Below are 23,713 nucleotides of genomic sequence, written 5' to 3'. Positions count from 1 at the left end.
TGGTGTTTCTGCATTCCCACCCTCCATCTAGAGGGGTGAATACTCGGGGGATGGCGTTGTTCAGCCATAGACCGGTGAATTCATCTCCCACACCCCCTGCCTCTGTTTCCCCCGAGTGTGAACGGGCCACAGCGGAAACCCTTCCCGGGCCCGCGTCTTAGCGCGCGGACACGGAGGGCGCAGCAGCCCCCACGCAGGCGGAGGAGCCAGGCGGCAGGCGGGTGGGAGATGGAGAGAGACGGCAGGCGTCAGAGCAAAGGAGGGGAGGGGAGGCCCGAGGCGGGGCTGCAGGGCAGGCGAGCGGCCGGGCGGGGCCGAGAGGCGGGCCGGGCGGGAGCGGCGCGCGCCAGGGGCCTGGCGGGACCGTCCGAGGGGACGCGCGCGAGCGCCGGCATGGGCCCCGCGGCGCGGCTGGCGGCGCTGCTGGCTGTCCTGGCGCTCCGGGCAGGGGACCCGACGGGAGCCGCGGCGCGGGGGGACACGTTCTCGGCGCTGACCAGCGTTGCGCGCGCCCTGGCTCCCGAGCGCCGGCTGCTGGGACTTCTGCGGCGCTACCTGCGCGGGGAGGAGGCGCGGCTGCGGGACCTGACCAGGTGAGGGCACGGGTTTGGGGCGGGAGGGAGCCCCAGGGGCGCCGCAGTCGGGGAGACTGAGTCAGAGGACCAGACCGAGACACCCTGCTCTACGGTGGCGGGCGACTCGGTCTCGTTGTCCCTCTGCGTGGGACCTCAGACTCGATTTGAGACTGGGTAAGAGCCTCGCTAGACCGTGAGACTGAGACACCGTGGCCCAGTGTGACGGTCAGGTCCAGTGTGCGGGACCCCGAGATAGCCCCGAGGTGTGGCCCGAGGCATGAGGTCGTGGCGAAACAGATTGAGTGGGACCCCAGGGACACTGTGTCACACGGAGTGGAGTATCGGACTCCGTTGCGCGCGCGCGCGCACACACACACACACACACACTAGCACCCCAGAGCCATCCTCACACAGCCAAGTTGATAGCTGTGCAAAAGTGTAGTGGGGTGACTCGGGCTGAGGAGGAAGGACCTCACAAGGCACTGTGTCCAGCTGTGTGGGGCCCCAGGCTCTGTGTCACAGAGACACAGCAAGACTACAAGAGTGAGAGAGAGAAAATACTGTGAGGCTGTAGCCGTGTGTGGTGGCCATGTGACCCAGAGGACTAGTGTTTAGTATGAAGTGACTCTCTGTGACCATGTATGAGATTTACATGCCTCTGGGACTGCGTGGGCAGCCGCTATGGATATCTCTGTGTCTCTAACGAATGCTGCTTGTACAGCTCACTATATGACTAATGCTTCATGTTCATTAACTCATTCAACACACACGTTTGAGTGCCTGTTGTGAGCCAGGCACTGCTCCAGGCAGTGGGGATAAAATGGTGAACAAGACCCAACCCTGACCTCAAGGAGTTTGGAGTCCATAGCATTTGTTTCCTTTGCTTCAACTCTCCCTTCTCTCCCCATATATAAGAGCTCTCTAAATTCTAAATACAAGGGGCGACTGGGTGGCTCAGTCGGTTGGGCGTCTGACTTTGGCTCAGGTCATGATCTCACGATTCATGAGTTCGAGCCCCGCATCAGGCTCTGTGCTGACAGCTCAGAGCCTGGAGCCTGTTTCAGATTCTGTGTCTCCCTCTTTCTCTGCCCCTCCCCTGCTCATGCTCTGTCTCTCTGTGTCTCAAAAAAAAATTAAAAAAAATTAAATTCTAAATACAAGGTAACTGACATTTGATATGTGTATGTTGACAGCAAGAAAACACTGGGGAGGAGTGCCTGGGTGGTTCAGTCATTTAAGTGTCTGACTCTTGATTTCCACTCAGGTCATTATCTTGCGGTTTGTGAGTTCAAGCCCCGCGTAGGGCTGTGTGCTGATAGCTCAGAACCTGGAGCCTGCTTCAGATTCTGTGTCTCCCGCTCTCTCTGCCCCTCCCCCGCTCATGCTCTGTCTCTCTCTCTCTCTCAAAAAATAAACATGAAAAAAATTAAAAAAAAACACTGGAGGAAATACATACTTGATACTAGAGGATTATGGGTATAGCACACACAAGCAAATGATCAGCTGTACTGTCTTGCTATGAAATCAACACACTCTAGTGCTACACACTGGCATAAAATACTATATATAGACTTGGAATACAGGCACTGTAATCATGTATTGACTGTCAGTGTCAAACTCTGAAAGATGAATGATTGTATTATGGTACCATGTGTTGGAATAGGTGTTGTGCCTTCTCTGCTTGAGACATTAAGAAGTCTACAGCAGTGGTATAACCACATTGCTAACTGAATATATTAATACAGCTCTACATCATCTGACTCTCTGCTGAGCCGAGACAACAGAGACCTGTCTCACAATGTGCTGCTGATAAAACTGAGTTGAGTGTATGTGATAGTAATACCGATTCTGGGGCACATGGGAAGAAGGTGTGTGGGGACGCTATGGCTGTATAAGAGAGCCCGGGTCGGAGAGAATCAGTTTGTGTATGGAAGTGTGTGTGAAAGATCTTGTTTGTTACTCAGTAGTGACTGAATGATGATGTAAGTTGGTATGTGCTTTTAAGTATGTAGCTTGCATATAAGCAGTTAATGCATGTTTAAATTCACTATTAGTTTGAAAGAGTATGAATACACACACATGTACACACACAAAATGTATGTATTCTAACAATAAAGATATTTTCTTTTTTTTACCACTTTATCTTTTTTTAATTTACATCTAAGTTAGTTAGCCTATAGTGCAACAATGATTTCAGGAGTAGATTCCTTAGTGCCCCTTTACCATTTAGCCCATCCCCCCTCCCACACCCCCTCCAGTAACCCTCTGTTTGTTCTCCATATTTAAGAGTCTCTTATGTTTTGTCCCCCTCCCTGTTTTTATAGTATGTTTTGCTTCCCTTCCCTTATGTTCATTATATTATTTTTTGCTTCCCTTCCCTTATGTTCATCTGTTTTGTATCTTAAAGTCCTCATATGAGTGAAGTCATATGATATTTGTCTTTCTCTGACTGACTAATTTCACTTAGCATAATACCCTCTGTCTAGTTCCATCCATGTAGTTGCAAATGGCAAGATTTCATTCTTTTTGATTGCCGAGTAATACTCCATTTTATATATATATACCACATCTTCTTTATCCATTCATCCATCGATGGACATTTGGGCTCTTTCCATACTTTGGCTGTTGTTGATAGTGCTGCTATAAACATTGGGGTGCATGTGCCCCTTCAAAATGGCATACCTGTATCCCCTTAGATAGATGACTAGTAGTGCAATTGCTGGGTTGTAGGGTAGTTCTATTTTTAATTTTTTGAAGAACCTCCATACTGTTTTCCAGAGTGTCTGCACCAGTTTGCATTCCCACCAGCAGTGCAAAAGAGATCCTCTTTCTCTACATCCTTGCCAACATCTGTTGTTGCCTGACTTGTTAATGTTAGCCATTCTGACAGGTGTGAGGTGGTATTTCATTGTGGTTTTGATTTGTATTTCCCTGATGATGAGTGATGTGGAGCATTTTTTCATGTGTCTGTTGGCCATCTGGATGTCTTCTTTCGAGAAGTGTCTATTCATGTCTAAAAAATGATATTTTCAATAATTCTTGTCACTCTTCAGAGTTGCAATTAAGTTTATTTATTTGTTTTGAGAGAGACAGAGAGAGTGTGGGGGGTGCAGAGAGAAAGGGAGAGAGAGAGAGAGAATTCCAAGCAGGCTCCCCACTGTCAGCACAGAGCCCCATGCGGGGCTCAAACTCACAAATCACGAGATCAGGACCTGAGGCAAAATCAAGAGTCAGATGCTTCACCAGCTGAACCAGCCAGGTGCCCCTGGGTCTACTCTATAAAGCAAAATGTTTTAATTTTGTTCTCAGTCCACATGCATTGGAGTCTCGGTTTGTTGGTGGAAATAAAAGACTCTTCTCTTTAATTTGAGATCCCAACATGCTCCCTGCTACCTACGTGCTCCTTCTCTTTATTTCGATGGCTCAGATAGAGATGGGGAGGTTAGAATCCTGATGCTGGGCCTCTCAGGGAACAGGTTCAGAACTGAGAGTTTGCAGTGCTGATCAAAGTGACTGGCAGAGGGGATGGGGGGCAGGGCTCTGATGCTGGTCTCCTTTATTGTATTATCACTATTGTCGTTGTTACAGCTTTGTCAGAGAATACTAATCTCATTTGATTCTTACACACAGTGCTTTGAAATAGGTTTGTACTACTCTCTTAAACAAATGAGCCCAGATAATAAAAAAGAATCATGTAAATATGATAAGACTAAAATTTAGTACCTTATCCCAGATAGTAGGGTAGCAAATCCAGGACTAGGACCTAGTTTTTTTGATGGTTTCTTTCTATCGTGCCATGATGTCCTGACTGCTTGCTTTATCTGATGTGCCGGGACCCAGACCAAGCCCCATAACTCCTGAGGTTTTATGAGCAACTGGTGCACATAGTGGTTAAGAGTCTGGATTCAGGAATTTAACAGACCTCTGTTTGAATCCTTGGCTCTGACTTTGGGCAAGTTCCTTTACCTACATTCTGTAAAATGATGATAATGATAGTACCTACCCCACAGAGTTGTTGGAAGGATTAAGTACCACGTAAAGGTTATTTATCATTTTGCTTGGAATGTAATAAATGCTTAACAAATGTTAGCTCCAACTGTATGATTTTTATTTTGAGACCGCCTGGTGAACCTAGACTCTGCTTTTGGCTCTAAGCAGTAACTAAGATTGTGAGAGCCCAGATAAAAAAGAATCAGAAAAATTCTAGATCCTTTTCTCATATGACTTATGAGCACTTAATTTCACAAAGTTTAGCGTGGTATTTTACAGACTGTCTGTTCTTTAGTCAGTGCTTTAAAATTTAGTGAAATGTTTGCTTTTGAGAACAAGAATTTTGGCAATTCTTGTTCATTTTCCTATACTCCCAATCTGGTGACCTAATGTAACTTGAGATGTTATTTCTAAGGGACTCAGTTGATATTCTTCTTTAAATTTCTGAATTTAGCAATAAAATATTTTTCGATGTTGAAACTACGTCTTACCCCAAGTTAATGAAGAAAAAATTTTACCAGTTATAGTATATATAATTATATACCGGTATAGTGTAAATACTAGTTTTATATATATAGATAACAGTTGTTGTAGTTTTTAAAAAACTACCAAGATTGAAAGAGTAAAATCAGCAGCAATAATTTTTCTGTTAGGAATTAAACATTCAGGATGTCTCAGAAGAACTGAGACAAAGCCATTTCTGAATTCCCAAGGAGAAACATATTGAATTAAAAAAGCTCATGTATTGCGGTTGGATAACCTACCCAGGCTATGTTTAATGCGGTATTGGATTGCGAATTTTATGTGCACATTCTTGAAGCAAAGGATCTGATTTTCCACTCTCAGCAACATTTGTTAAAGCAAAAAGCCATTTAGGAAACCTTGAGGTTTGAATTCAGCATCCAGTAACTCGGTCTCTGAAAACCAGCTATTTGCTCAAAGGCTGGGAATAAGGCCAACGTTTAGATTCCAAGCCAGTCTCAGATATCTGTTGATAGGTTTTTTTTTCTTTGTGTGACAGAAAAATGACGTATCTGAACACTGAATTGAATCATGTGGTGCAGTAGAGATCAAACCCCTGCCTTAAATAAACTGACACCGTAATACAAAGTGGGGTGTGAAGAGAACAAGGAGCTAGTGCTTTTGATGTGCTGGAGGACTTGGGGGAAATTTTCACCTCACTGCCTTCCTTCTTTCCTCTGATGCCTATTAAACGTTAGTCCTCAAGCACTTAGTGAAGAATCTATTCAGTTATGGAAAAGATGATGGAAAGAGAGAATAGAATGGTCGTGCCGAAAGAATCCATAGAGATCTTCTAGACTAGACCAGTTCTGTCATTTTAATTTTTTTAAATGTTTATTTATGGGAGAGAGAGAGAGAGAGAGAGAGACAGAGCACGAGCGGGGGAGGGGCCGAAAGCGAGGGAGACACTGAATCTGAAGCAGGCTTTAGACTCTGAGCTGTCAGCACAGAGCCCCACACGGAACTCGAACCCATAAACTGACAGATCATGACCTGAGCCGAAGTCAGATGCTTAACCGACTGAGCCACCCAGGCGCCCCCAGTTCTATCATTTTATAGAGGAGGAAACTGACAGATAGTTGGGGGCTGTGTCAGGATACCTCTCAGGTCTCCTTCCAATCCAACTGTCTATGAAATTACTGCCCCCTCAGCCTCAGTTGTCCTTGGACACTTACTCTTCAGGCTGGACTCAGGCCCAAGTCTCTGCTTGCTTTAAGTGTTTTCGTCTAGCAGTGGAATATCTTCCACTAAGTAGTTCCATATGGAGCTGAAGCAGGAAATAATGGGCAGTAAAAAAAAAAAAAAAATCCCACACCCTGGAGGCCGGTTTAGTTTTTAAAACCGTAGAGTAGCCACTGTCAAAGTGCACTGTCTCGGGATCAGAGACATCCTCGGACTTGACAGAGCTCTCATTTCCTCCCTGGAAATGAGATTCTTGTTCTTAGTTTGTGCTTGAACTCTTGGCTCCCTGGAAGCACCTGGAGGTAAATCATCTTCTGTTTCAGGCTCCATTCCCAGTGGCGGGCTCCACCCTTGAGAAATCCTTAGGGCCGACTCAGCTTCAGGGGAGTGAATCCCTCCACCCTGCCACTCCTCTATTCTTTACTTTCATCCCTTTCTGCTCACTGAAGTCTTCCGCTCTGGCCAAAGGAGTCACACACTCTTGAGCACATTCCTATAAATACATATCCTTTTCATTTTGCACACACTTTTTTCTTTTACGTCCATTGTTGTTATTATATTGTTCTTGAAATTAATAATTTTAAGACAAGAAAAAGTTTAAAAAAATTTTTTTAAATGTTTATATATTTTGAGAGAGAGTGGGAGACACAGAATCTGAAGCAGACTCCAGGCTCTGAGCTGTCAGCACAGAGCCCATTGTAGGGCTTGAACTCATGTGCTGTGAGATCATGACCTGAGCCAAAGTCAGACGCTTAACCAACTAAGCCACCCAGGCGCCCCAAAATAAGAAAAAAATTTTAGAGGTTTACAGCTGGAACTCTCAGGACTGCCTTATTATAACTGATAATTTAATAATGTTAATTCCAATAGTGTGTTATAAATGGAATAACCTTAATATGCCAGGAAAGGAAACAACTTTTTTTTTTTTACTGTTTATTTATTTTTGAGAGAGAAAGAGCGCTACGGGGGAGGGGCAGATAGCGAGGGAGACACAGTAACTGAAGCAGGCTCCAGGTTCTGAGCTGTAAGCACAGAGCCCGACAAGAAGCTCAAACCCACAAACCTTGAGATCATGACCTGAGCCGAAGTCTGGTGTTTAACTGACTGAGCCACCCAGGCGCCCCAGGAAACAGCATCTTTTGCTTGTGTGAATACTTTGTAGGACATCTGAAGAGAGAAATTAACTAGAAAGATGATCACTTCTGGTCCCACCATTTCTGGCCCTTTTCTACACATGTCGGCAAGCCAGAGAGGCTGGAAGCATGCTCGATGACCCCACGTATACATCCCCCATTACAACCATCACCAGTTTCTATGTGGCCTGCTCCCTAAATAGCTTCATTGAATCTATCCCATTCGCAGCCCCCACTGTCATTATTATGGTTCAGACTCTCCTTACTCTTGCTTACAGTTTTGAATTGACCTCCTAACTGGTCTATCTGCCTCTGGTCATTCCCATTTCTGAACCCTCTTTCTCACCCTCTCATGAATTTATATATATAAACATGTCAGTGTGTCCGACTCTCACTTAAAACTTTTTGGTGGCTTGTGGGGTGCTCCTCACTTTTCCAGGCTAATCTACCCTATGCTCCAGCAGTGCTGAACAGCTTATATTCCCCTACCAGTTCTCTCTGTCCCTTCACACAGGTTGAGCTGTCTCTGCCTGCCTCTCCTCCCTTCCTCACTATTTGCAAGTTTTAGTTTATTATGTCCTCTGTAAAACTATCCCTGACTTGCTCTGGCCAAATTAATTCCCCCCTCTCCTTACGGCCCCCTAAGCCTTGTTCTTAAATCTGGTGTTCATCTGTAATATAATTATTTGTGTCTTATCTACTAGTCTGTGAGTCCTTGAGACTGAGGTTATTGTCTTATTCAAAATTCTGTTCCTAGATCCTAGAAGAGTATATATTAGTCATTCTTTCATAGAATTATTTATTGAATTTAGGTATAGAGTGATGAGAAAAACAGCTATCTTCTTGTTCATGAAATTCTCGAGCATTGGACCCTGTTCTTGACTTTGCATCCCCAGCATCTAGCATGGAGTCTGACATCTGGCAAGCAACCATTGTAGACTGACGTATTGAATGAATAAATATATCAAGCCTCTGTGCTCTGGTACATGTTGGTCCCTGTTGACTCAAAAAATATTCTGCCTACAATACAGAGAAGTTGAGCATGGTTTCTGCACAAGGATGCCATATGAATTCATGAAGTGTTCCATATTTTTTGAATCACTTTGTTGTGCACTTGAAACTAACGTAACACTGTGTGTCAACTATACTCAAGTTAAAAAAAAAAGAACTAGGGTGTCTGAGTGGCTCAGTCAGTTAAGCATCCAACTTCAGCTCAGGTCATGAACTCGTGGTTTGTGAGTTCAAGCCCGCGTAGGGGTCTGTGCTGACAGCTTACAGCCTGGAGCCTGTTTCGGATTCTGTCTGTCTCTCACTCTCTGCCTCTATGCTGATCGCATTCTGTCTCTGTCAAAAATAAATATTCTAGGGGCGCCTGGGTGGCTCGGTCGGTTGGGTGTCCGACTTCGGCTCAGGTCATGATCTCACAGTCCGTGAGTTCGAGCCCCGCGTCGGGCTCTGTGCTGACAGCTCAGAGCCTGGAGCCTGTTTCGGATTCTGTGTCTCCCTCTCTCTGTGACCCTCCCCTGTTCATGCTCTGTCTCTCTCTGTCTCAAAAATAAATAAAAACGCTTAAAAAAAAATTAAAAATAAAAAAATAAAAAATAAATATTCTAAATAAATAAATAAATAAATAAATAAATAAATTCTTCCTTTCTTTGTTCTAGTTCCATGGAAACAATAGGGCAAAATCAGCTGAGAATAAACTTCAGAGTCAAATCTGGCTTTGTCATTCACAAAAAGTGTGGCCTTGTTTCAGTTTTCTCTCCCTGTAAAATGGGCATGATAAAATCTACTCTAAGGGTCGTTGGGGGGTTAAATGAGACAATATATTTAGAGCACTTAGCAGGATGCCTAATAGAGGTAAAGCTCAGTAAGCAGTAGCTATCAAATGTTTCATCCTTTAGGACTCAGATCAAGTGCCATTTCCTCTGGGAAGTCTTCCCTTACACCTTCTAACTCCCACCTGGGTTAGGGGCCCTGCCTACAAATTGCTGTAACATTACATAGCATTGCAAGCTTATGTCTCATAGCAGGTATCACAGTTATTGCAACTAATGGAACAACATTTTTGAGCTTCTACCAGATTCTATGTATTGAATATAGAGTGATGAGGAAAAAAAAAAAAGATTTTCTGATTTGTGAATTCCTTGGAACATCTACCCTGTCTTGCCTTTGTATCTTTAGCATCTAGTGTGGTGCCTGATGTTCTGTAATTGACCAATAGAGACTGACTCACTGAATGAACAAATGAATAGATCTTCTTTTGTTGTGTTGGTAGTTTTCATATTCTTTGTGCTTATTGGTTAGACTATTACATGAGTCTCGAGGGTGTCATGTTTCATTTTTAACGACTCTAAATGTACATACACCATGCTAGCCTTTACTAGGGGCAGTGGCTATCTCAGTAAGTGAGATCATTCTATTCCTCTCTTCCAGATTCTATGACAAGGTGCTTTCTTTGCATGAGGATTCAGCAACTCCTGTGTCTAACCCTCTGCTTGCATTTACTCTCATCAAACGCCTACAGTCTGACTGGAGGAATGTGGTACATAGTCTGGAGGCCAGTGAGAACATCCGAGGTAATGAGGAGGAGGGCTGGAGGGTAAGAGAAGATTCTATCTCCTGACTCTGGAAAGGAGAGAGATTCTGGTGGAATGTGATGAAGGGTAATGAAGTGGGTAGGTATTACTCGATCTTCTCAGCTCTAGCGATTACCAAGGACTAGGTCCCCTTGTTAATATGTTTATATGAATGTACATTAGAAAGCACCTTCATATCCATTATTTCATTTGATCTTCGCTACAACCCTATGGAGAAGTACAGGTTATATCATTCCGTTTACGTATTTGTCTGATAATTTCTATTTTATTAAATTGACACTATAATGTGATCTGTAGCAAGGTCAGTTTCCTCATTTATTCTACTTTTGTTTTTGTTTTTAAAATATTTCTTTATTAAGATACAAAAGAGATGAACACAAGGGAAGGGAGGCAGAAATGATATAAAAACAGGGAAGGGGACAAAACATAAGAGACTCTTAAATCTAGAGAACAAACTGAGGGTTGCTGAAGGGGTTGTGGGTGGGGAGGCGGGCTAAGTGGGCAAGGGGCATTAAGGAGGGCACTCGTTGGGATGAGCACTGGGTGTTACATATAGGGGATGAACCACTGGATTCTACTCCTGAAATCATTATTGCACTATATGTTAACTTGGATGTAAATTTTTTAAAAATTTATTTATTTATTTATTTTGAGAAAGAGCAGGGGAAGGGCAGAAAGAGAGAAGGAAAGAGAGAATCGCAAGCAAGTTCTGCTCTGTCAGCCAGAGACCGACGAGGGGCTTGATCCCATGGACTGTGAGGTCATGACCTGAGCTGAAATCAAGAGTTGGATGCTCAACTGACTGAGCCACCCAGGCACCCCTAATTTATTCTACTTTGACTTGAAGAAATTTTTTGACTTTGGGGAAGTTAAGAGGAAGAAGAGTTGTCCCCGCAAAGGACAAGATTCCTGGAGACAGATAGGATGGAACAACACGTGCTTCAGTTTTTACTAGAAAGCTTTTTTTCCTCATTCAGAAGATTGTATTAAGCATCTGCTCTGTGCCAGGAGTTGTGCTTGCCACGGGGAATAAAAACACATAAAACAGAGGCACCTGGGTGGCTCAGTCGGTTAAGCAGCCGACCAGTTCAGGACATGATCTCGTGTTCGTGGATTCAAGCCCCATATCAGGCTCTGTGCTGACGGCTCAAGAGCCTGGAGCTTGCTTTGGATTCTGTGTCTCCCTCTCTCTCTGACCCTCCTCTGCTCACTCTCTGTCTCTCTCTCAAAAATAAAAAAACATTGAAAATAAATTTAAAAAATAAAAATATAAACACATACAACATTATCTTTGCTCATGAAATATTTGACTAGGTGATTATGCCTTGCATGTATCAAATGCTCACCACCTGGTTTTTGAAGGGTGGGGTGGATTGATGTTTTTACTGCCCTTACAGCTCTGAAAGATGGTTATGAGAAGGTGGAGCAGGACCTGCCAGCCTTTGAGGACCTTGAGGGAGCAGCGAGGGCCCTGATGCGGCTACAGGATGTGTACATGCTCAACGTGAAGGGCCTTGCCCAGGGTGTCTTTCAGAGAGTCACTGGCTCCGCCGTCACTGACCTGTACAGTCCCAGACGGCTCTTCTCCCTGACAGCAGATGACTGCTTCCAAGTCGGCAAGGTAACAATATTCAGAGAGAGAGCGAATTGTTCAGCTCTAATTTCTCAAGGATGAAATAACTATATCCTGATTGCTTTTACATACTTTCAGTCCTTCCAGCAAACTTGGAAACTTGGTATTATTCCCCACTTTCAGATGAAGAAGCCGAGGATCAGACAGGGAAATAATTTGCCCAAGGTTACGCAATTTTAAATAGCAGAAATAAATTTTGAACCCAGGTCTTTTAACTCCAAATCACGTGTCCTTTCCATGATAGCTAAGGTGATCACATATGCCGGCCACTTTTGAGAGTGAAGGGGGTGTTATTAGTTATGCCAGGATGACAGACAAACTGGGACTGAGCTGGGAGAAATGGTCTTGTGGTCATCCCAACAGTAGCACCCTGCCAGCAGATGAACAGCTGGGTGGAGAGGAGAAGCAGGGTCCAAGGGTGGGGAAAGGGATAAGAGGTGGAGATGTGAAGGTAAGATCATGGAAACCAGGCTCCTGAGACTTTCTGGAATCCCTTGCAACATTTCCTAAGCATTTAGAAGTACTAAATTCAAGTAGTGTCAAAAAGCGGAGGGCATTTATTTTAACATTCCTTGAGGAAATAAACTTCAGGAACCTTCCATATGAGATATTTAGCCGATCTTTGATCATAACTTATAAGTACACTTGAGGTCACTTTACAATATACTCTTTGTTAGCCTTTGCCTTAATAAGTAATGGAGTAAATCCTTTTTAATTTTGGAGACGTGTATTGCAGGAAAGTGAATTTCCCCGGCAGACATGAGAGTGGGCCTCAGGTGCCCTGATTTCAAGTTTTGTGGATCAGTCTTCCAAATTAATGTAGGGTGTGTTGCCTAAGCCTCTCTATATACCATTTTTCCTTTTCTAATATTGTGATGGAATCAGAGCTCGACCATCAGGTTCATGGCTAATTTAAATTTAAGCCAGTTAAAATAGTTCTGTGTATGGAACCAATGTACGCTTCGTTTGTGAAGCCTTTATGAGACGAAAACCATATGTTGAAAATTCAATAAGTCACTTCCTGAAAGCTTTATTGGCAGTCTTAATTTCTGTATTTATTCACTTATTTTAAAAGATAAAACGTTTCTAATATAAGAAAGGTATATAAAATAACAAGCAATTATATCTATAACCGGAGATGAAATATGTTTAAATTTTGCAATATTTGTTTCAGATTTTTAAAAAGGAATTTACATAAAACTTAAGGCATTTAAGTTAATATTAAAAAATGAATTTAGGGGCACCTGGGTGACGCAGTCAGTTAAGTGTCCAACTCTTTATCTCAGCTCAGGTCATGACCTCAGAGCTCGTGGATTTAAGCCCTGCATTGGGCTCTGCACCGATGGCATAGAGCCTGCTTGGGATTCTGCCTCTCCTTCTCTGTGCCCCTCCCCCACTTCTGGTCTCTCTCTCTCTCTCTCTCTCTCTCTTTCTCTTCTCCCCCCCCCCCCGCAATGAATAAATAAACATAAAAATTTTTTTTAAAAAAGCATCTGTCCGACTCTTGGTTTCGGCCATGATCTCATGGCTTTTTGGGTTCAAGTTCCATATCAGGCTCTACGCTGGCAGTGCAGAGCCTGCTTGGGATTCTCTCTCTCTCTCCCTCCCTCTCTACCCCTCCCCCACTTGCACTGTCTCTGTCTCTCTCAAAATAAATAAATACATTTAAAAAAGAAAAGAATTTAAGGGCATCTGGGTGGCTCAGCTGGTTGGGCATCTGACTCTTGATTTCGGCTCAGCTCATGATCCCGAGGTTGTGGGATTGAGCCCCACGTCTGGATCCGTGCTGAGCATGTAGCCTGCTTAGGATTCTCTCTCTCCCTCTGCCCCTCTCCCACTCATGCTCTCTCTCTCTCTCTAAAATGAAAAATTAAAAAAAAAAGCTTTTTAATGAATTTAAATATAACTCCATAAAGTTCCCCTCCTGTTTCTTCTCACCATTCCCAGCCCCTCCCTTCTGCTCTACCTACCCTTGCCCAGGTGCCCGGTAACCATTGTCCTGAGGCGTGCAATATGTACTATCCTGAGTCCAGCTTCTTTCACTCAGCACCCTGTATCTGTGAAATTTATCCACCTTGTTGTATTTATTAGTAGGTAATTCCTTTTTTATTGTTGAGTAGTATTCCAGTGTATGAATATATTATCACTAGGAGACTGTTTATTATCCAGTCTCCTAGTGATAAATACTTGGATTGTTTCCAGCCTGGGTTACTGTGAATAAAGCTACTATTAACATTCTTATGTAAGTCTTTCTGTTTTTATTTCTCTTGAATAAACACCTGGGAGTAGTATTGGTGGGTCAAGGAATAAGCTTCAGCAATTATTAACATGTGGCCAAATTTGTTTCATCTACACATCTCCAATTTCCTCCTCCATGGATTATTTTAAAGCAGATTGGCCTTTCCATTTTCTGAAATCCTTAGTTGTCTAATTGTAATACCCTACTATTTTGCCTGTTGACTCTTGCTAATGATTATTTCCTGATATGGTTTAGTATGTTTAATTGTGAGCTTACTTTTAGCAGGACTTTTTTTCTCCTAAAAGAATCTCTGTGTTTGTAGTTGTAGGAATATCACTCCAGAATGTTCTGGTTTTCTTCTTCCAGGTACTCTAATGGTATCACTGGCCTTAGGTACTATTTTTGGTTTTTTGTTTTTGTTTTTGGAGTACATTATATCTGCATGACTTATTTATTTTAAAACTGGAAGTTTGTGCCTTTTGACTCCCTTCACCCATTTCAGTTACTCCCTACTTCCTGCCTGGGGCAACCAATCTGTTCTCTGTATCTATAGATTCAGGTTTTTGTTGTTTGTTTTTTGTCTTAGATTCCACATATATGTGAGATCATATGGTACTAGTCTTTCTTTGTCTGAGTTTCTAAAAGTTTGTTTATTTATTTTGAGAGAGAGCATGTGTAAGCAGGGGAGGGGCAGAGAGAGAGAATTCCGAGAGAGAGAGAGAGAGAGAGAGAGAGAGAGAGAGAGAAGAGAAAGAATTCCAAGCAGGCTCCATGCGCTCAGCTTGGAGTCCAAAGTGGGGCTTGAACTCATGTACTGTGAGATCATGACCTGAGCTGAAACTAAGTCGCTTAACTGACTTAACCAACTGAACTACCCAGGCACCCCTTTGTCTGATTTATTTCATGTAGCATAATGCATTCAAGGTTCATCCATGTTGTTGCAAATGGTGAAGTCTCCTTTTTTATGGCTGAATAATATTCCATTGCACATACACACACACACACACCCCACATTTTCTTTATTTGTCCGTTAATGGACACATAGGTTGTTTCCCTATCTTGGCTATTATAAATAATGCTGGCAATGAACATATGGGGTGCATATACCTATTCAAGTTAGTGTTTTCATTTTATTCAGATAAATACCAGAAGTGGAATTGATAGGTCATAGGGTAGTTCTATTTTTAATTTTTTGAGGAGCCTCCATATTGTTTTCCACACTGGCTGTACCAGTTCGCATTCCCACCAGCAGTGAACAAGGTTCTTTTTCTCCACATCCTCGCCAGCACTATTTCTTGTCCTTTTGATAATAGCCATTCTAACAGGCAAGAAGTGATATCTCATTGTGGTTTCGATTTGCACTCACCTTAGATCCATTATTGTATTGATTTATTCACATGAGCATAGGCTCAAGATTGTGAATATCCTAAAGACACACTTTGTTTCCCCTAAACAATACCCAGACAGAAACAAACCAACTTTTTTTTTTTTTTACTGTTTATTTATTTTTGAGAAAGAGAGAGCGTGAGTGGGAGAGGAGCAGAGAGAGAGAGGGAGACAGAGAATCCAAAGCAGACTTCGTGCTGTCAGCACAAAGCCTGACTCTGGGCTGAAACCCAGAAACCGTGAGATCACGACCTGAGCTGAAGTCAGTCACTCAACCCACTGAGCCACCGAGGTGCCCCATAAACCAACTTTCTTGACTCTTTGTGACAGTGGGCAGATTTTTTCAGGTCTACCCTTTCCTTTAAGGTATGGTTCTTCATGGATGTCACTTTTATGAGTGTGTCTTCATTCCAACTCCTAGGTTTGAGGACGTGTCTGGAGGGCTCATATTCTGTCCTCATGTGGGTGTTTTAATTAAAGGTTGCTGAGAACGAGGACTACCAAACACCCCCATTCTAAACAGCTGTAGCATCTGCTCTTAAGCTTGTTGCTTGGGTTCTTAGCTCCTTTTTTGTTTCCTGTACCTGGACATTTTCCATTCTTTCTTGAAAATGTAAAATATTTGTTACATTTTATCCAAAAGTTTCAAGTAGTTTTGGTTAGAGGGATTCTAGTTAGCTCAATCTACCGTATTTTAGGGACGAGGGAAACCTTAATTAAATAAACTGTTAATTTAGCAGAAAAAGTTGAGTCATTTTGATTGTTATTCTTTTTTTTTTTTTTTTAAGATTTTATGTTTATTCATTTTTGAAAGACAGAGAAAGACAGAGCACAAGCAGGGGTGGGGTGGAGAGAGAGGGGGACACAGAATCCAAAGCAGACTCCAGGCTGTCAGCACAGAGCCTGACGCAGGGGCTCGAACTCACAAACCGTGAGGTCATGACCTGAGCCAAAGTCAGATGCTCAACCTACTGAGCCACCCAGGGGGCCCTGATTGTTATTCTTCAACTCAACTTTTTACAAACAGGAAACCTGAGGATCAGAGAAATAACACAACAGATTAATGGCAGACCTAGAACAGCCACTGATTTATTGTTTAGACTGCACAGTTTTAGTACCTCTAGGCTCTGCCCTGTCTTTCTGCCAGTCTGGAAGTTATACCAGAATTAGATTATTTTGTAAAAGTGCTTCCAACTCTGTTACTTTATAATTCCATGCTGTCTCCAACATCAGCTTCCAGGAAATTCCACCTGCTGGTATTATAGTTAACTGTAAGCTATTAGGATACAGAAACTAGGTTTAGTACGTATTGCTACATTCCCACCTTCCAACATTTAACATAGAAAAAAAATGCATTGAGCTCTTAGAGCATTCCCATGTGGGTCTAATACATTGTGTTGCAATTACTGTTCACTCTCGTGCCCCTCATTTGACTGTAAGCTCTAAGGCCAGGGATCACCAGATACATTGTAAATACTGGGTAAATATTGAATGAATGAATAAATAAATAAATAAATGAAGGAATTCAACCCATTTCTCACATTGTTACTGGTTGTGTCTTCTTAAAAACATGACACTCACAACTCTTACTAGCTTAGCCCATGCTGCCTTTTGAAGTTCATTTCTTGCTTCTCTTCACCTTAGGCTATAACCAGTGTCCTACTTGAACACAAGCTTGCTTTGAGTGTCTGTTTCTGCCATTCCCTCATCTTAAAATGTTCTTCTTCTCAATTTCTGCTCCTTGAAATCCTTTTCTTTCTTTGGGGAAGGTCTTCCAGATGCCAGTTCTTCTGTGAAGCTTTCTGAGATTCCCAAGTCTCTTCCTTCTCTGCCTCTGTGACATATTATGCATATTTCCTTTGAGTATTCATGTCATTCTGCCCAGTATTACAATTAATTGAATATCTGTATCTCCCTTCTCCCCAGATTATGAATTCTTAAATGCACTCCTTCAATGTGTCTTCTCTACATCTAGAACAATGCATTGGATATAATGGATGCTAAATAAATAGAATTTAAATGAATTTGAGATGAAAACTTGCCTCCTGGTGTTCCATAGGCTCTCTCTCACTCTTTGTCATTTCCTCTCCTCTACCCGTGGATTAAGGTTTAATGATGGTACTTATGTTACCTACAGGTGGCCTATGACATGGGGGATTACTACCATGCCATTCCATGGCTGGAGGAGGCTGTCAGTCTCTTCCGAGGATCTTATGGAGAATGGAAGACAGAGGATGAGGCAAGTTTAGAGGATGCCTTGGATCACTTGGCCTTTGCCTATTTTCAGGTAGGGGAGTAAGTGAGGCTCACTACTTTTATCACAATAAATATAGTGCTTTGTATCTGCTTTACAATTTTCTCTGCATTTTCATGTCTCTCAATTTATTTCATCTTCCCAACAGGACCAAATGTGAGTCAAGCAGGGCAGTTGTTTTATTATTTCCATATTTCACATGTGAGTAAACTAAATCTCCAAAAAATTCCTAACTTGTCACAAAGTTCATAGAGCTGGGATTAGCGCCCAAGTCTGTCTGACTCTTTGTCTGGTGCTCTTTCCAGTGCATTGACCGCTTTAAAATCCTCTTCCATGTAGGAGGCAGGCTCCCATCTGTAGCACAGCAGCTGCATTGACAAATGTCTAACGGGTTCATAGTCAATGTAGATCACTCTTTTGCACTGTCAGCAACTCATACCTCTTCACAGATGTTCTGCCGTGATATTGCCAGTACCCAAGGAAGAAGTTTGATTATTACTGTAGGGGCCCAGGGCAGGCTGTCCCAAGATGGGCCACTTTGGCATAACGATTATTTTGAGTTAAAAGTAATCAAAACCAAGCAGATGAAAGAAAAGCTCTCTTTGCCTCCCTGCAAATGCCTAAATTTACATTGGAAAGGAGAGCCTGTAACAGGAAGAGAGCTATAAACAGGGACTCCCCTTTACCTTGTTTTTCCAAACAGCTCCTTTCACCTTCTTGCTAATGGTCTTTCTCCCCTTTGTGTCCTCTGACCCTACCCCTCTCCTTAGCTCATGTAAGCTTCCTGTTGCCTCAGTGTCTTTGGAATTCTGTGTCTATGTGGATTCTCCATATGTATGCCTATTAAATTTGATTTTCTCCTGTTAACCAGTCTCATGTCGATTTGATTCCATGTCCAGCTAGAAGGACCATAGGGCAGAGGAACATCTTCCTCCCCAAGATTATCCTCTGCCATCTGCAGTGGAGTCCCGCTGTAACTATGACTAGTGGCTGGCTACAGAGCTGGGGTCGTTGGTCCGCAGTGCCAGCTCAGTGCCTCCTCCAGGGGTTGCTTTTCCTTGGCACTTGATCTGTGAGCTGTTGTAGATCCTCCCGCGGAAGCTTATTTCCCTAAATATGGCATCTGCCATCCTTTTATATAGTTAATCCCATTTCCCATCAGAATTGTATAGTCTTCAAGAATAGACTGGAAATATCATTTACAGAGCCAATTCCTGAGAATTTCCAAAGCTAATAAACCATTTCAGCTCCCTACATTCCTTTCTTTTTCCCCCTTTTCCTAAGAAAAAGGAGGAGGACGTGGGTGGTCCAAACAAACCCACATGTTGCTGCCAAAACACGGATTTATTCTCCGTGTAGCAAATGGGCCTGTTCCTCTCATGGAAGTTCCTGGTAAGTGGATCCTTGTTGTAAAACTTTCCAGGATGCTCTTCCTAACTCTCCTACTCAATTTGCTACATATTAAAGCTGAAATAGAATCACTATGGTGCAACAAAGGGCAAGAAAAGATTGAATTTTAATAGAGGAAGAAAATGGAGGATTGACATAGAGACTAGGAGAAGACAAACTACAGCAGCTTACCCTGAGAGACAGAGCTTTAAATGTAGCGCCTGAGTATTAGTTTTGGCTTTTTCCCCCTGTGCTGACTTGGATTTGTCCTCTGCTCACTGGTAGACTCTCCCTTTCCACAATCGCGCTTTGTCTGGTAAATTTTATTCATCTCACAAGGCATAGCTCAGATGTCACCTGTTTTGTGAAGTCTTTCTTAATTCTCCTCAGACTCCTCAGACTTTCCTTCTTTGTGTTCTTACAGCATATTCTCTCACACCTCAATAGTAGAACACATAGGGCATTGTTTCATAGACAATTTATGGTTGCCTCATTAACCCTTGTAAATCTGGGATAGATGCCCCTCCATGGGGCACTATATAATACTATATATTATATAATAGTTGTTCATGATATAGTTTAGTAAAAAATTATTTCAGTAATTGTTAATAATGATTAAACCACAGGTTCTGAAGTCATACTGACCTGGGTTCAAATTCTGTGAAAATTTGGGCAACTTACTTAACTCCCCGGACCTAAATTTTATTTTCTTTAAGAGGGGAATAATAAATGATGCTGTTAGGAAGTGGGCTGTGGGGGATGGGATAATTCTTCTCTAATCTTCTGAGTTCATGGCTGGGACCTCCCTGTCATAAAAGACAGATTAATCAGAGGGAAAATAACAGCAGTTTATTTCACGTATACCTTCCGTATACATGGGAGATGGGGTTGGGGAATGAGGAACTCTTTGAGGTGTTTGAAGCTGGCACCTTAAATACCATCTCCAGCTAAAGACAATAGGAAGAAAGGTGTAGGAGGAGACCAATTTTGGGAGGTTACCAGGAAAAGCGAACAAGGCTAAGGTTGTTATGCAGATTTAAGTGACTCTTCTCCTTGATAAGATTCTCATGTGATTCTAAGTTAAACTTCTTTTCCAGGTACACAGAGGGAGGCACTCTTACAAACGGAGGTTTCCTTTATAAATGTAAATTTCTCTTACAAAACGGGTAATTTATCTGGTCTTCAGAACTTCTCCTGTGTCTGCCATTTCTCAAAATACTTAGCTCAAAATAATCCTTATGCCAAAGAGGCATATTCTGGGGTGGCCTATTCTGCTCCCCTTCAATGCTCACCTCAAAGAGTTGCCATGAGGATTAAATGAGCTAACACTTGTATATCCCTTAACACAGTTCATGATACACATCACTCAACAAGGGTAAACTATTCTTATATTACACACTACAAGTATATGTTTTCCTCTTTCATTTAACATTACTTGGTGAACACGTTTCCAAAGAAATTTAACTGGGACACCAAAAGTAACTTTGTTCTTGATAAAATATAATTTTCTCATGAAAGAGCCTTTGAGTTTTAAAAATATGTAAAATTGTGTTTTAGTTCTCTTCATCTCAAAAGAGTTTGAAAAGCTATAATCCTGAGTTAATAATCTGACATTATAAGGTCTCAGTCGATTACTTAACTATCCCTGCGTTAAGTATGGAACAGAATAACTAACGGTATTAAATAAGTACAAACAATCTATACGTCTGAGTCCTCTGTGATATAGCTTCTAGATGGAATAAAATGCAGCTATTAAAAATGCTGTTTCTCTTGTACAACCACGTTCATAGCAGTATTATTCACAGCAGCCAAGAAGTGGAAGCAACGCAAGTGTCCATTGAGGGATGAATGGAGAAACAGAATGTGGTATATCCATACAATGGAATATTATTCAGCCTTAAAAAGGAAGGAAATTCTGCTACGTGCAACAACATAGATGAATCTTGAGGACATTATGCTAAAAGAAATAAGCCAATCACAAAAACACAAATACTGTATGATTGCTCTTATATGTGGTATCTAGAATAGTCAAATTTATAGAGACAGAACGTAGAATGGTGGTTGCCAGGGGTTGAAGGAAGGAGGCAATTGAGAGTTGGGTACAGAGTTTCAGATTTGCAAAATGAAAAAATTTTGGAGATTGGTTGCACAACAATGTGAATTTATTTAACATTACTGAACTGTACACTTAGAAATGGTTAAGATGATAAATTTATGTTGTGTGTTTTTTACCATATGCAGTCTCTGAAGACTATGAAATGATATAAATAGTACCCGTGATAACAATGTAGAGTGAAACAATCAGGATATGAAAATGTGTAACAAATATGACTGTAACTATGTAAACACTATGTGTCATCTACGTGCCTGGGTTTCAGCAGAGCATGTTTTCCCCTATCTCTCATGTTTCATAGTGTGCTTATTATTGCTTTTATCATTAAACATGAATTTTTTTAACATGCAAAATTGAAATGATCAGAAGGAATACAAATCTCTCAGTTCATCATCATTCCTTGGGGCCTAGGGAAGTTTCACAGCCCACCTACACTGGGTTCTGTTCCCCAGGTTTGTCTGGAAAGCCCTTGTGAACTTCTGACCACATGCAGCCCCAGGTCCAATGGTGGCCAGAAGAGGTCATTACTATTCAGTGGGAATGTTTCAGGTTCAGTTCTTCTGTTGCCTCCTTCTCACTACCTTTGTAGAGTCTAGGAAGGACTGAGCCCAGAGAACAAATTATATTTTTACGAGGGTTTTTAGAGTTCCTTATTAAGTTTAGTAGTGAAATATACCAAAATAACAACAGCCCACAGCTGTGTGGTTTTGCATGCTCTAAGATTTGAGGGCACTTTAAGAAAGTTTATTTTCATTTATTTTTCTACCTTCCCTGGTAAGGGTGGTAATGAGTCATTTGTAAATGAGGAAACTGAGGAGACCTGAGTTGCATTAGGGCTGCAAATCCTGAATTAGGACCAAGAACTTCTACATTTCTAGTCTGCTGCTCATTTCAATGAGTCTTATTGTCTACTTGTGGTAAGAGTATTTTATAGTTTTTTTCTAAAAATCCATTTAATGATTTGGTCAAAGGAAATATCCCCAGTGTAGTTAACTCTTCCTTTTCTTTCTTTTTGTTTTATAGGCCGGCAATGTTTCGTGTGCCCTCAGCCTCTCCCGAGAGTTTCTTCTCTATAGTACGTAATGATAGAAGATAAGCCACAGCTCTGATTTACTGGGAAATCCCTTCTGCTTCTGGCCTTTAATCCCTGCAAGGAAAAGACAGCTGTGTGTTTTTATTTTTCTAATTTTATGATCCAAGCCACATTTCTGATTTTGGATTGAATCTCGCCTATCTATTGATCAGTGCATCAGGGGAAAGTTTTTTGGTTTGTAGGAAAATGCTAAGAAGGTATCAACCTGTCCCTTTCCTCCACCGGCTATACCTTAGTGTTACTTCAGTGGGGAACAAGTCCAGGACTGGGAGCGAATGAAATCAATGAGAGCTCTGTGTGCAGGAGAGTGAGTGACTCCCTGCGGGATAACTCATTTTGGCTGTTTCCACAGCGATATCAGTTCTTTCCTTAAAACCAGAGTTCACTTGGCTATCAAGCATCCTGACCAGCTAGTGCAGGGCTCAGCTTCAACCCTGCTCACGTAGCACGTCACCAGACTTAAACAGCTTAGCTCTCTACTTGGATATTTTTGCTTAAAATTTTGAGGGAAGTTGGGGGAAGTATCTATCCCAATAAGATATTGAGATACTAAAGTAACTAAATAATCACTATTATATTTTAATATTTATAAACTATCTCACATAGGATTCTGCAATTGTATGTATTTATCGATTTTTAATGAATCCATTTAGTAACATTATTCCATTCCGATAATTGGGCAAACAGTGGGATAAGGAAGTAGCCACATGGTCTGGAAACATGTGAGTAATTACAACAGCCAAAGTGATAACCCAACTCTTCTTTATTTCTTTGTGCTTGATCTATTTTTTTTTAATGTTTATTTTTTGAGATAGATACAGAGTGCAAGCAGGGGATGGGTAGAGAGAGAGGGAAACACAGAATCTGAAGCAGGCTCCAGGCTCCGAGCTGTCAGCACAGAGCCCGACGCGGGGCTCGAACTCACAGACCTGAGCTGAAGTCGGAGGCTTAATCGGCTGAGCCACCCAGGCCCCCCCTGTGATTGATTTATTAAAATTCCTGTCTGGGGGCACCTGGGTGGCTCGGTGGGTTGAGCCTCCGACTTCAGCACAGGTCATGATCTTGCAGTTGGTGAGTTTGAGCCCCGTGTCGGGCTCTGTGCTGACATCTTGGAGCCTGAAGCCTGCTTCAGATTCTGTCTCCTTCTCTCTCTATCCCTACCTTGCGCGCACACACACACACACACTCTCTCTCTCTCTCTCTCTCAAAAATGAATAAACATTTAAAAAAAAGAATCCCTGTCTGTCCCAGAGAACCAAAACCATGTGCAGTTATAGGTGGATAAGCAGGACACAACAAATTGAGATTACTGGCTCCATTTCTGGCTTTGTAGTATTTTCACTGGGGTTTTGGGCTCATCATTTCCATTCTTCCAAACTTCATTTCCCTTTTTGTTAAAAAAAAAAAAAAAAAAAAGGACGGTAACTTCTGTCCCCTCTCTGCCAGAGTGGTGGTGGTGATAGTTAGAAGCACATTGAGCTCCTCGGAGAAAGATGCTTTGGGAGCAATAGAACAATTCAGCACGTCCTTCTGAGAGGCATTGAAAATCATGCACAGAGGCTAGCAGGTCATGGGTGGCTGCCAACCCATGGGGCATCTTACAG

The 23,713-nt window shown here is 42.2% G+C and overlaps 1 protein-coding gene and 1 non-coding gene across 2 annotated transcripts in view; both read left to right on the top strand.

Moving 5' to 3' along the window:
- Positions 1 to 282: 282 nt before the first annotated feature.
- The window catches only part of P4HA3 (prolyl 4-hydroxylase subunit alpha 3), a 41,598-nt gene continuing 18,167 nt past the window's right edge, over positions 283 to 23,713 (top strand). The window contains exons 1-5 of the mRNA XM_049652256.1: positions 283 to 593; positions 9,839 to 9,981; positions 11,400 to 11,623; positions 17,398 to 17,547; positions 22,040 to 22,091. Of these exons, the coding sequence (XP_049508213.1) occupies positions 394 to 593; positions 9,839 to 9,981; positions 11,400 to 11,623; positions 17,398 to 17,547; positions 22,040 to 22,091 (769 nt within the window). The 5' untranslated portion in view covers positions 283 to 393. The remainder of the gene's footprint in view (positions 594 to 9,838; positions 9,982 to 11,399; positions 11,624 to 17,397; positions 17,548 to 22,039; positions 22,092 to 23,713) is intronic.
- LOC125917398 (U6 spliceosomal RNA) lies at positions 8,393 to 8,496 on the top strand. Its single transcript, XR_007456181.1, has one exon. It is a non-coding gene; the product is annotated as a U6 spliceosomal RNA (small nuclear RNA).

This window comes from Panthera uncia, chromosome D1 (assembly GCF_023721935.1).
Source record: "Panthera uncia isolate 11264 chromosome D1, Puncia_PCG_1.0, whole genome shotgun sequence".
NCBI classification, from domain to species: domain Eukaryota; kingdom Metazoa; phylum Chordata; class Mammalia; order Carnivora; family Felidae; genus Panthera; species Panthera uncia.
This window is presented reverse-complemented; position numbering and strand designations above follow the sequence as displayed.